The sequence below is a fragment of the Nerophis ophidion genome, linkage group LG20 (genome assembly GCF_033978795.1).
Source record: "Nerophis ophidion isolate RoL-2023_Sa linkage group LG20, RoL_Noph_v1.0, whole genome shotgun sequence".
In the NCBI taxonomy this organism is placed as follows: domain Eukaryota; kingdom Metazoa; phylum Chordata; class Actinopteri; order Syngnathiformes; family Syngnathidae; genus Nerophis; species Nerophis ophidion.
The window spans coordinates 20,190,024-20,204,476 of NC_084630.1; the positions used below are offsets into that span (position 1 = coordinate 20,190,024).

General features: G+C 40.4%; 1 protein-coding gene across 4 annotated transcripts in view; it reads left to right on the forward strand.

Annotated features, from left to right (window-relative positions):
• rptor (regulatory associated protein of MTOR, complex 1) overlaps positions 1 to 14,453 on the forward strand; it is a 480,971-nt gene that overhangs the window by 246,924 nt on the left and 219,594 nt on the right. For all 4 annotated transcript variants that reach the window (XM_061880673.1, XM_061880675.1, XM_061880674.1 and 1 more), the window contains exon 12: positions 8,302 to 8,403. In XM_061880673.1, the coding sequence (XP_061736657.1) occupies positions 8,302 to 8,403 (102 nt within the window). The remainder of the gene's footprint in view (positions 1 to 8,301; positions 8,404 to 14,453) is intronic.

Sequence of the window (14,453 nt, forward strand, 5' to 3'; positions counted from 1 at the left end):
TCTTTTCAGGTTATCTCTCATGCAGTGGACATGCACCATGAACATTTCAGACCCCTCCATGATTTCTAGGTGGGAGAACTCGCAACATATATGTATGTCTATATACAGTGTGTATACATATATATATATATATGTATATATATATATATATATATATATATATATATATACGTATGTATGTATATACGTATGTATGTATATATGTATATATATATATATATATATATATATATATATATATATACGTATGTATGTATATATATATATATATATATATATATATATATGTATATATACATACGTACCTTGGTTCAGAGGTCACGGTTCGGTTCATTTTCGGTACAGTAAGAAAACAACAAAATATACATTTTTTGATTATTTATTTAACAAATTTGCTAAATTTTCCACCAAAAATATTTTTCTTGGTGGAATATTTGATGTGAAGTAATCGGACACTTGTATAGGTCAATAATTCATAATAACATTGATTTTGATTCAATATTTTGTTTTGAGCAATGACAGTTTGAAAGAAAAAAAAACAGCTTTGTTTTATTAGTCAACGTTGCAACTGTTTCTAAATTACATTTAGCCTATAAAGGGGAACATTATCACAATTTCAAAAGGGTTAAAAACAATACAAATCAGTTCCCAGTGGCTTGTTGTATTTTTTGAAGTTTTTTTCTCGGAATATCCCTAAATAAAGCTTTAAAGTGCCTTATTTTCGTCTCTTTGCGAAGACACTGGCCATTTCCCTGTGACGTCACACAGTGCTGCCAATGTAAACAAACAATGGGAATACCACAGCAAGATATAGTGACATTAGCTCGGATTCAAACTCGGATTTCAGCGACTTAAGCGATTCAACAGATTATGCATGTATTGAAACGGATGGTTGGAGTATGAAAATATTGAAGAAGAAACTGAAGCTATTGAGCGAATAGCTATTGACGCTATTCATAGCCATAGCATGGCCGAAATAGCTGCGTTAGCATCGCCGGTAAAATGTGCGGACCAAACGATCAGGACTTTCGCATCTTTTGACACTGGAGCAACTTAAATCCGTCGATTGGTAAGTGTTTTTTTTTCGCATTAAATGTGGGTGGAAGGAAACGTAATATAGTTGCAAATGCATCTGCAGGTTATCTATACATCTCTGTTCCATGTCTGCTTTAGCACCGCCGGTAAATAGCATGTTAGCATCGATTAGCGTAGCATGTTAGCATCGATTAGCTGGCAGTCAACATCAACAAAACTCACCTTTGTGATTTCGTTGACTATCGTTGCAAATGCATCTGCAGGTTATCCATACATCTTTGTGCCATGTCTGCCTTAGCATCGCCGGTCAAATGTGGAGACACTCTGGCACATTCAATGGGGGTCTGGCGGCAGACACTTTCGCATCTTCGGGCCAGTGGTGCAACTTGAATCCCTCCCTATTAGTGTTGTTACACCCTCCGACAACACACCGACGAGGCATGATGTCTCCAAGGTTCCAAAAAATAGTCAAAAAAACGGAAAATAACAGAGTTGAGATCCGGTGTTTGTAATGTGTTGAAAATGAAAATGGCGGGTGTGTTACCTCAGCGACGTCATCGCCTCCAGCTGAGTAAACAGAAAGGCGTATAATCCACCAAAATTCACCCATTTAGAGTTCGGAAACTGGTTAAAAAAATAATGGTCTTTTTTCTGCACCATCAAGGTATATATTGACGCTTGCATAGGTCTGGTGATAATGTTCCCCTTTAAGCTTTTTTATTTCACTTTTGTTTATATTTTTGTTTATTTTAATAGTATTTTTAGAATGTGCCGTGAGCCTTTAAAACATTAGCTGTGAGCCGCAAATGGCATGGCCTCTTAACTTCATGTGAGTGATTATGATTGACGACACCTGTTGTCTTCTCTGAGCATATTTCGGTTACCAACGCAACAATGGGAACGTTAAAGGAACTTAACAGAGATCTGAAAAAACAAATCATTAACGTGAACAAGTCAGTAAAGTCACTTGGAGCCATTTCAAAGCAGCTGAAGGTCCCAAGAGCAACTGTACAGACAGTTGTTCATTAATATAATGTGCATGGCACAGTTTTTTCACTGCCACGATCAGGAAGAAAACGCAAGCTCTAAACTGCTGCTGAGAGGAAATTGGTCAGGATCAAGAGTCAACCCAGAACCACCAAAAAGCAGGTCTGCAATGAATTGGAAGCTGAAAATAAGAGTTGTAGAAAGTATTGGAAACTCAAGACAGCCATGACATTATGTACTTTACAAGTGGATGTCAAATTTTGACCACGACTGTATATTTGTGTGTGTGTGTTTTGATTGATTGATTGATTGGAACTTTTATTAGTAGATTGCACAGTACAGTACAATTTCCGTACAATTGACAACTAAACGGTAACACCCAAATACGTTTTTCAACTTGTTTAAGTCGGGGTCCACGTTAATCAATTCATAGATACTGTAGATAGATATTACTTTATTTATTCCTTCAGGAGAGTTCCTTCAGGAAAATTAACATTTTCAGCACAATCCCATTTAAGATTAGACAAACATTACAGGGAGACAGAACAGGATCGCTGACTGGTCTGCCAGCTTTCAGCGCCCCTTACAAAAAAGGTGAAATGAAGGTAAACAAGAAAAAAATTGAAGATTAAAATAAAATAAAATAAAATAATCGGTCTAAGCCTGGGCCCCTGGAGAGGGGGTCCAGACTGAGGCCAAGGGAAAAAAACAACAACTCATAGCCATAGTACACATCATGGTACAAGTAGTAGTGTCTCTGCCTGAAAACAAACATCCTCTCTTGTTAACATTTCGTGTTCTGTTTCTATTGTCAGTGTTAGAATTTTTTTGTGGAAAAATAACCCTGTTGTAAATGACAACTGCAGATAATACTTAGTCATAAATATGATTGACTATAATTCGTAAGAGGGTAGACAGAAGATCCAGCATCCAAGTAGAGCACCTCTACATCTAAAATACAGAGGATATGAGAAATATTCAAATGCAATTAGCTTTTCGGAACTCTATGTTTTTTTGCACGAGCAGTGTTATAAGAAATATTTTCTGGAAATGATTTTTGTTTTGCTGCTTCTTTCACCCACTGATTACAACGGTTGACACAAACAAAAACTCCATCTTTAAACCAATACGGTGCACTTTCTTCTTGTATGTGGACTTATTAAGCTTTGATTATACACCAATCAATGTAGCCTTCCAGCTACGAGGCATTGACACTCCTCCACATCCATCAACAGTCATAAACTTTCCTAATTCCTGCTGCAGTATTAGCACCGGGCGTGATCAGAAGCCCTACGGCAACCAATCAGTCAGGCACATTGCCACAGCAGCAGCCAGTGAGAGATGGTAAAGGTGATCATTAAGATTTATGTCCTTACTGCAGTGCATTGTCATCCTCAACGCGTGTGTCACAATTGGTAGAAAATGAACTTAGTCACCGCACTATGGCTCTTATTGCGTGTGTGTGTTTGTGTGTGTGTGTGTGTGTGTTTGGGTGTTCAGGCAATGCTTACCTAATGGGGACATTGCTCTGTTTACACACACACCTTTAGGGGTTTTCTGACAGTATGAGGACCTAAAAACAGGGAAACCTTTTTAAATGATAGTCAGATCCATTCTGAAGATGCTTAAGTGATTTTTTTAAAGGGGAACATTATCACAATTTCAAAAGGGTTAAAAACAATAAAAATCAGTTCCCAGTTTTTTTTTGTATTTTTTGAAGTTTTTTTCAAAATTTTACCGGTCTCGGAATATCCCTAAATAAAGCTTTAAAGTGCCTTATTTTCGGCTCTCTGCGAAGACACTGGCCATTTCCCTGTGACGTCACACACGGCTGCCAATGTAAACAAACAATGGGAATACCACAGCAAGATATAGCGACATTAGCTCGGATTCAAACTCGGATTTCAGCGACTTAAACGATTCAACAGATTACGCATGTATTGAAACAGATGGTTGGAGTATGAAAATATTGAAGAAGAAACTGAAGCTATTGAGCGAATAGCTATTGACGCTATTCATAGCCATAGCAAGGCCGAATAGCTGCGTTAGCATCGCCGGTAAAATGTGCGGACCAAACGATCAGGACTTTCGCATCTTTTGACACTGGAGCAACTTAAATCCGTCGATTGGTAAGTGTTTTTTTCGCATTAAATGTGGGTGGAAGGAAACGTAATATAGTTGCAAATGCATCTACAGGTTATCCATACATCTCTGTGCCATGTCTGCTTTAGCACCGCCGATAAATAGCATGTTAGCATCGATTAGCGTAGCATGTTAGCATTGATTAGCTGGCAGTAAACATCAACAAAACTCACCTTTGTGATTTCGTTGACTATCGTTGCAAATGCATTTGCACGTTATCCATACATCTCTGTGCCATGTCTGTCTTAGCACCGCCGGTCAAATGTGGAGACACTCTGGCACATTCAATGGGGGTCTGGCGGCAGACACTTTCGCATCTTCGGGCCAGTGGTGCAACTTGAATCCCTCCCTGTTTGTGTTGTTACGCCCTCTGACAACACACCTTCGAGGCATGATGTCTCCAAAGTTCCAAAAAATAGTCAAAAAAACGGAAAATAACAGAGCTTAGACCCGGTGTTTGTAATGTGTTGAAAATGAAAATGGTGGGTGTGTTACCTCGGAGACGTCACATTCTGACGTCATCGCTTCCAGCGCGATAAACAGAAAGGCGTTTAATTCGCCAAAATTCACCCATTTAGAGTTCGAAAATCGGTTAAAAAAATAGATGGTCTTTTTTCTGTACCATCAAGGTATATATTGACGCTTACATAGGTCTGGTGATAATGTTCCCCTTTAAGCTTTGGCCAATAAAACATGTTTACTGGTTAGTTTGAGTATGAGACATTTGCACAACCACATTGAAGATCTATGTGTACAACCACATTACGGTCTACAAAAGGAGATCGCAGGTAAAACAGTAGATTAAGAGATAATCAGCAAGACTGGTTATGTCACAGTTATTAGATGTAGAAGCCCAAGATGCAGAGAAGGAGGGAGGCATTTTGCAGGAAAACATAGTTTAATTTAAAATAGTACATCTAGAACAAACAAAGGGTACAAAAAAAAAGCACGCACGTGGGCGGATATAACAAACTAAGGGCTATGAACAAACAAATCGGAAGCAGGGAACAAAAAACAGTAAGCTACAAACATCTACCAAATATATCTTACCGCTACGCTGCAATCACACGACCAGTAGGAATGACAAGTAGAAAATGACGTTGACACGACAACAATCCAGCCCTGACTGGAGGAGAAAACAGGTCTTAAATAGTGGCTGGCTGATTGATCCCAGGTGTGGGCAGGTGCCAGTCAGCCACAGCTGAGGGTTACACAGCACTCAGGGAGAAAAACAGGAAACAGAACCAAAATATGGGTGCTGACACGAACTAAAGACAAATGCAGAGGAAAAACCAAGACATAGACCAAAACTGTCAGGGACAAGCCTGACAGGTTAAGTAGAACACTTTTTTTATGGTCTTTATGTTCAATGTTGTCCATCCATCCATCCATCTTCTTCCGCTTATTCGAGGTTGGGTTGCTTGGGCAGCAGCCTAAGCAGGGAAGCCCAGACTTTCCCTTCCCCAGCCACTTCATCCAGCTCCTCCCGGGTTATCCCGAGGCGTTCCCAGGCCAGCCGGGAGAGACATAGTCTACCCAACATGTCCTGGGTCTTCCCCGTGGCCTTCTACCAGTCTAACGTGCCCTAAACACCTCCCTAGGGAGGCGTTCGGGTGGCATCCTGACCAGATGCCCGAACCACCTCTTCTGGCTCCTGGAGGAGCGGCGGCTTTAATTTGAGCTCCCTTCGGATGGCAGAACTTCTCACCCTATCTCTTAAGGGAGAGACCCGCCACTCGGCAGAGGAATCTCATTTCGGCCGCTTGTACCCGTGATCTTGTCCTTTCGGTCACAACCCAAAGCTCATGACCATAGGTGAGGATGGGAAAGTAGATCGGCCAGTAAATTGAGAGCTTTGCCTTCTGGCTCAGCTCCTTCTTCACCACAACGGATCGATACAGCGTCCGCATTACTGAAGACGCCGCACCGATTCCACTATTCCCTCACTCGTGAACAAGACTTCGAGGTACTTGAACTTCTCCAACTTGGGTCAAGGTATCCTTCCCAACCTGGAGATGGCACTCCACCCTTTTCCGGGCTAGACCCATGGATTCTGACTTGGAGGTGCTGATTCTCATTCCAGTCGGTTCACACTCGGCTGCGAACCGATCCAGTGAGAGCTGAAAATTCTGGCCAGATGAAGCCATCAGGACCACATCATCTGCAAAAAGCAGAGACCTAATCCTGCAGCCACCAATCCGGTTCCCCTCAACGCCCTGACTGCCCCTAGAAATTCTGTCCATAAAAGTTATGAACAGAACCGATTCTGTTCAATGTTGTTATTAATAAAAAGTAAAAATAAAAGTTGAAATGAGTTTGTGTTTTATTTCTGTGGTTAAAGGTAAGATAAAATAATCCAGGGGTAGGGAACCTATGGCTCTAGAGCCAGATGTGGCTCTTTTGATGACTGCATCTGGCTCTCAGATAAATCTGAGCTGACATTGCGTAACACGATAAGTAATGAATAATTCCACATGTAATCACAGTGTTCAAAAAAAGTTCAAAATATAAAACATTCTCATGCATTTTTAATCCATCCATCCGCTTTTTACCGCACCAGTTCAAGAAGTTGCGTTAATGTTCAGAAGTTATTTATTTATTATTGGTTAGTGTAGGGCTTGCCATACTGGGGGGTTTTCAGACCACCAAGCACCGACATAAGAGCCTGTTTCAGGGTTATAATATTGTTTTATTTTTCAATAAGTCTCTCAGTTTCTTTCCAGCAATTGTCTTTTCCGCTTTCGTTCTCGCTCGCACTCTGGCTCCAGCCCCAACCCTGTCTCTCCTCCTTGCTGCTGCTTATAAACAGAGCGATAGGTGATTAGATAACAAGTCCCAGGTGGGCCATCTACGCACCTGTCGCTGATTTCGAGGCCGATCCTGGCAACACCCCACTTTGCTGCAGGCCCGCAGGCCACGCCCCCACAGTTAGCTTCAGAATAACAATGTTATTACAAAGAATAAGAGACCTATTATACTCTAGAAATGTTGGTCTTACTTAAAATTCACGCATTTAGTTGTGTTCAGTGTTGAAAAAAATATTATATGGCTCTTACGGAAATACATTTTAAAATATTTGGATTCTTGGCTCTCTCAGCCAAAAAGGTTCCCAACCCCTGAGATAATCCTTTATTGATCCCACAACAGGGACATTAGGGTTACTTTGTTTACGTCTTTCAAATATTGGTAAAAGAGAAAAAAAAAATCTTGAAAAGTTTGTTATCCTGGCATTAATAGTACTGTGATTCTGTATGCTATCCATCCTTAGTTAAAACTAATATATTTGTTTCCCTTGTCCCCACAATTGATGATCAAAAACTTGGTCTCCATTCCAAATTATAACCTGTGTGTGTGTGTGTGTGTGTGTGTGTGTGTGTGTGTGTGTGTGTGTGTGTGTGTGTGTGTGTGTGTGTGTGTGTGTGTGTGTGTGTGTGTGTGTGTGTGTGTGTGTGTGTGTGTGTGTAGGGGGTGTGTTGGCAATGCTAACATAATGACGACATTGCTGTGTTTACACAGTCATCTTTAGGGGACTTCTGACGGTATGGGGACCTAAAAACAGGGAAACTTTTTTAAATGACAGTCAGATCCATTCTGAAGATATGATTTTTAAGCTTTGGTCCATAAAACATGCTTACTGGTTAGTTTGAATGTGAGACATTTGCACAGCAGCCCCCTCATCCGGCCGTAGCTGGTACTGCACTTGCTGCTCTATTCACACTTCTTCCGTGTATAGTTAATCACTTCCACCTGTCCTATAAGAGGACAGCTTTAGTGCTGAGTTCTGAGGATCATGTCATATTTCATTGGAACTTTTTTTTTTAATGGTCCTCAGTAGTCCCGTACAAATTTGTGTGAATTATGCAAAATTATTCAAATTTGGTACCCATGAACTATATTAACTCTTTTTTCCCAGGGTCCCCAGTAAGTATGATCAGCACATTACTTCATCAATCCAGAGATTTAAAGACATGTATGAGCTAACTGGGCAGTGGACATTTTACCACTTTTTTAATGCCTCCACAACTTGTAGAAAGGGTGGTCCCCACAAGTCCTGATCAACAACTTGGTCCCCATTCCAAATTATAACCACTGTGTGTGTGTGTGTGTGTGTTTGTTTGTGTGTGTGTGTTTCCACAGCACAGTCCTTTCTTTGCAGAGCAGCTGACAGCATTTCAGGTGTGGCTGACGATGGGTGTGGAGAACCGGAATCCTCCTGAGCAGCTTCCGATTGTTTTGCAGGTACACAAGTTCAAGTGTTGTTCAGTATAACAAAGTGCCAGAAGGGCACAGGTGAGCCCTGAAGCTGGCAGAAACTTGACCACCGCTTTATTTTTTATCCTTTCTGCATTAATTACAGCAAATTACATTCAGATTTGTTGAGATTTCCAAATGTCAGTTTTGTGACTGCTCAGTTAATTATCAGCATTTACTGATAATTAATTCATATTTTGTGTTCAATGTCTTGAATACCCTTAGAATAATTAATAAACACTATATTGCCACCTGCCTTGACTCACATGAGAACTTGGAAGTGCCATTCCATTCCTAACCCATAGGGTCAATGTAATGTGTGTCCACCTTTTGCAGCTATTACAGCTCCAACTCTTCTAGGAAGGCTGTCCACAAGGTTGCAGGGTGTATTTACAGCAATTTACCACCATTCTTCCAAAAGCGCATTGGTCGAGAAAGCCTGGCTCTCAGTCTGTGTTCTAATTCATCCCAAAAGGTGTTTTATCGGCTTCAGGTCAGGACTCTGTGCAGGCCAGTCAAGTTCATCCTCACCAGACTCTGTGTATGTCTTCATTGACCTTGCTTTGTGTACTTGTAATTGCCAGAGGGCTCTATCGTGTGTATGCATAGCTCAGTTGGATTCCAGGTTCGATTCCCGCTTCCGCCATCCTAGTCACTGCCGTTGTGTCCATGGGCAAGACACTTCACCCACCTGTTCCCAGTGCCACCCACACTGCTTTAAATGTAACTTAGATATTGGGTTTCACTATGTAAAGCGCTTTGAGTCACTAGAGAAAAGCGTTATATAAATATAATTCACTTCACACTTCACTTCATATAATAAAGATAAAAGTAGCTTCTTGTTCTATACTACCGTATTTTTCGGACTACAAGTCACAGTTTTTTTCATAGTTTGACCGGGGTTGCGACTTATACTCAGGAGCGACTTATACTCCGAAAAATGCGGTAAATCTATATTACACTTTCCAGTATATCAGTGATGTTCAACCTTTTCTGAGCCAAGGCACATTTTATCCATTGAAAAAACCCCGAGGCACACCACCAGTAGAAATCCTTGAAAAATTGAAACTCAGTGGCCGATATTGACAGTAAATGGTTGGATAATAGAGATGTCCAATAATATCGAACTGACGATATTATTGGCCGATAAATGCTTTAAAATGTATTATCGGAAAATATTTGTATCGGTATCAAAAAGTAAAAGGTATGACTTTTTAAAACTCCGCTGTACGGAGTGGTACATGGACATAGGAATAAGTACAGAGCGCCAATAAACCTTAAAGGCACTGCCTTTGCGTGCTGGCCCAATCACATAATATCTTCGGCTTTTCACACACACAGGTGAATGCAACGCATACTTGGTTAAAAGCCATACAGGTCACACAGAGGGTGGCCGTATAAACAACTTTAACACTGTTACAAATATGTGAACTCACACCGAACAAGAATGGCGAACGGATTTCAGGAGAACATCCGCACCGTAACACAACACAAGCACAACAGAACAAATACCCAGAACCCCTTGCAGCACTAACTCTTCCGGGACGCTACAATATACAACCTCTGTTTTGAGGAATGTTAAATGAAATAATGCGCTTTGTGACTTCAGTAATAAATATGGCATTTTTTTTCCATAACCTGAGTTGATTTACTTTGGAAAACATTGTTACATTGTTTAATAATAATGTGTTAATCTGCGATGAGGTGGCGACTTGTCCAGGGTGTATCCCGCCTTCCGCCCGGTTGTAGCTGAGATAGGTGCCCGCGCCCCCCGCGACCCCAAAAGGGAATAAGTGGTAGAAAATGGATGGATGGAATAATGTGTTGATTCCACCATTGTATATATCGGTACCGGTTGATATCGGAGTCGGTAATTAAGAATTAGACAATATCGGAATATCCGCAAAAAAAGCCATTATCAGGCATCCCTAATTACACACATTTCGGAATATAATTTATTATAAAATACACTTGAAAATTTAGCCAGTATTTTTTCAAACATTTCTCGGATTTTATCATTTTATACGTCTGAACTTGTCGTCTGCCAATTTATTGAAGGTGATAATCCAAACTTTTTAATCTTCTTCAGTATCGTATTTTTCGGAGTATTTGTCGCACCTGCCGAAAATGCATAATAAAGAAGGAAAACAACATATATAAGTCGCACTGGAGTATAAATCGCATTTTTGGGGGGGATTTTATTTGATAAAACCCAACACCAAGAATAGACATTTGAAAGGCAATTTAAAATAAATAAAGAATAGTGAACAACAGGCTGAATAAGTGTACGTTATATGAGGCATAAATAATCAACTGCTATGTTAACCTAACATATTATGGTAAGAGTCATTCAAATAACTAGAACATATAGAACATGCTATACCTTTACCAAACAATCTCTCACTCCTAATCCATAAATCCCATGAAATCTTCTTCCTCGATGTCGCTTCTAAACAACTCTGCCAACTCCAAAGGTATGCGCCACTTCCTCTTGTCCTTTTCTGCTGCATATTTCACTACGTCCAGCTTGTAATCTGCAGTACATGATTTCCTTTTCACTGCCATTTTTGTTCAGCCCTTGTCAGTTTTTATAAGTTACCGCCAACGTTGAAATGATCCATTTTAATAGCTACGGCAGTAGCATATAGTATATAGCAGTTAGCATCCCATGATCCACAATGCACTTCTTCCATGACCCTCCCCCGTTGAATTCTTATTGGTTGACGTGTGTGTGACGATTGCTGAAGTTTTCTTCATCTCTTCCGCAAATTATCTAAATAATATTATTAGATATTTTACGGTAATGTGTTAATAATTTCACACATATGTCGCTCCGGAGTATATGTACGAAACATACGGTATTAAGAGGGACTTTGTTGACCTCTAGTTACAAATATGCGCCACCATGTGAACCCACACTGAACAAGAATGACAAGCACCAAAACACAACATAAGCACAACAGGAGAAATACCCAGAACCCCTTGCAGCCCTAACTCTTCCGGGACGATACAATATGCACCCCCCGTCACTCCTTATTCACCCCCCCACAAACACACACACCTCAACACCTCAATGGGGCGGCATGGCGTAGTGGGTAGAGCGGCCGTGCCAGAAACCTGAGGGTTGCAGGTTCACTTCCCACCTATTGACATCCAAATCGCTTCCGTTGTGTCCTTGGGCAGGACACTTCACCCTTTTCCCCCGGTGCCGCTCACACCGGTGAATGAATGATGAATGAATGATTGGTGGTGGTCGGAGGGGCCGTAGGCGCAAACTGGCAGCCAGGCTTCCGTCAGTCTACCCCAGGGCAGCTGTGGCTACAGATGTAGCTTACCACCACCAGGTGTGAATGAATGATGGGTTCCCACTTCTCTGTGAGCGCTTTGAGTGTCTAACAATAGAAAAGCCCGATATAAATCTAATCCATTATTATTATTATCAACCCCGCCCACCTCATCCTCCTCATGCTCTCTCAGGGAGAGCATGTCCCAAATGCCAAGCTGCGGTTTTGAGGCATGTAAAAAAAAAAAAAATGCACTTTGTGACTTCAATAATAAATATGGCAGTGCCATGTTGGCATTTTTTTTCCATAGCTTGACTTGATTTATTTTGGAAAACCTTGTTACATCGTTTAATGCAATCACAACAAAATTAGGCATAATGTGTTCATCTCACAACTGTATATATCGGTATTGGTTGATATCGGAATCAGTAATTTAGAGTTGGACAATATCGGATATCGACAAAAAAGCCATTATCGGACATCTCTACCCTCAACCCATCTGACTCCTCCTTTGGATTAATCATTTTTAATATGATTTAAACAACTAATCGTGTGACAGTACTATTTTTTGGTAGTAACCTCCATCCATCCATCCATTTTTGTTTATTTTATTTAGTTAATTTATTAATTTATTTATTAATTTATGTATTAATTAATTAATGTATTTATTTATTATGTATTATTATTTATAATTTATTTATTACTTATTAATTTATTTATTTTTATTAATTATTTATTATTTGATTTATTTATTTTTATTTAGTTAATTTTATTTTTGCTTATTCCCTTTTTGGGGTTGCGGGGGGCGCTGGCGCCTATCTCAGCTACAATCAGGCGGAAGTCGGCGTACACCCTGGACAAGTCGCACCTCATCACCGTTGGTAGTAACCCGCTAGCAGTTTTTAATGTTTCGTTTTAAACAAAATCTAATTTGTTTGCGTTTATAAATGAACCAAACCGTTAGACTGCGAGGAGGCCGTCCTTAACCAAGAGGAATGTGCCGCTGCCAGGATGCTATCACTTTAACAGATAGACTCCAGTCAGCAATGGTGGGAATTGAGTTTAAACGGGCTTTATTCTCCCATTATGCACAGGCAACCTCTTTAGCTCATAACGATTGCATCCTGATTGAGCTCATAGATCAGCCAGAGTCGTCCACCGAGTAGAACATTACCACTGCAGCAGTACTTTGCCGGCCATTACTGTACTCCTCTTTAAATCTGCCTACGTGCTCCAAGAGCAGGTCCGTTTCCTTCTTTAGACTATCAGTAAGAAAAAAACAGCGTCATAACTGTTCCCTACGCCCCCATTCGTTTAGATGTTGTACAAACCCCGTTTCCATATGAGTTGGGGAATTGTGTTAGAAGTAAATATAAACAGAATACAATGATTTGCAAATCCTTTTCAACCCATATTCAGTTGAATATTCTACAAAGACAAGATATTTGATGTTCAAACTGATAAACTTTAATTTTTTTTGCAAATAATAATTAACTTGGAATTTCATGGCTGCAACATGTGCTAAAGTAGTTGGGAAAGGGCATGTTCACCACTGTGTTACATCACCTTTTCTTTTAACAACACTCAATAAACGTTTGGGAACTGAGGAAAATAATTGTTGAAGCTTTGAAAGTGGAATTCTTTCCCATTCTTGTTTTTTGTAGAGCTTCAGTCGTTCAACAGTCCGGGGTCTCCGCTGTCGTATTTTACGCTTCATAATGCGCCACACATTTTCCATGGGAGACAGGTCTGGACTGCAGGCGGGCCAGGAAAGTACCCGCGCTCTGTTTTTACGAAGCCACGCTGTTGTAACATGTGCTGAATGTGGCTTGGCATTGTCTTGCTGAAAGAAGCAGGGGCGTCCATGGAAAAGACGGCGCTTAGATGGCAGCATATGTTGTTCCAAAACCTGTATGTACCTTTCAGCATTAATGGTGCCTTCACAGAAGTGTAAGTTACCCATGCCTTGGGCACTAATGCACCCCCATACCATCACAGATGCTGGCTTTTGAACTTTGCGTCGATAACAGTCTGGATTGTTCGCTTCCCCTTTAGTCCGGATGACACAATGTCGAAAATTTTCCAAAAACAATTTAGAATGTGGACTTGTCAGACCACAGAAAACTTTTCCACTTTGCATCAGTCCATCTTAGATGATCTTGGGCCCAGAGTATCCAGCGGCGTTTCTGGATGTTGTTGATAAATGGCTTTTGCTTTCCATGGATGGATGGAGGTTACTACCAAAAAATAGTACTGTCACACGATTAGTTGTTTAAATCATATTAAAAATGATTAATCCAAAGGAGGAGTCAGATGGGTTGAGGGTAGAGATGTCCGATAATGGCTTTTTTGTCGATATCCGATATTGTCCAACTCTAAATTACTGATTCCGATATCAACCAATACCGATATATACAGTTGTGAGATGAACACATTATGCCTAATTTTGTTGTGATTGCATTAAACGATGTAACAAGGTTTTCCAAAATAAATCAAGTCAAGCTATGGAAAAAAAATGCCAACATGGCACTGCCATATTTATTATTGAAGTCACAAAGTGCATTTTTTTTTTTTTACATGCCTCAAAACCGCAGCTTGGCATTTGGGACATGCTCTCCCTGAGAGAGCATGAGGAGGATGAGGTGGGCGGGGTTAATAATAATAATAATGGATTAGATTTATATCGGGCTTTTCTATTGTTAGACACTCAAAGCGCTCACAGAGAAGTGGGAACCCATCATTCATTCACACCTG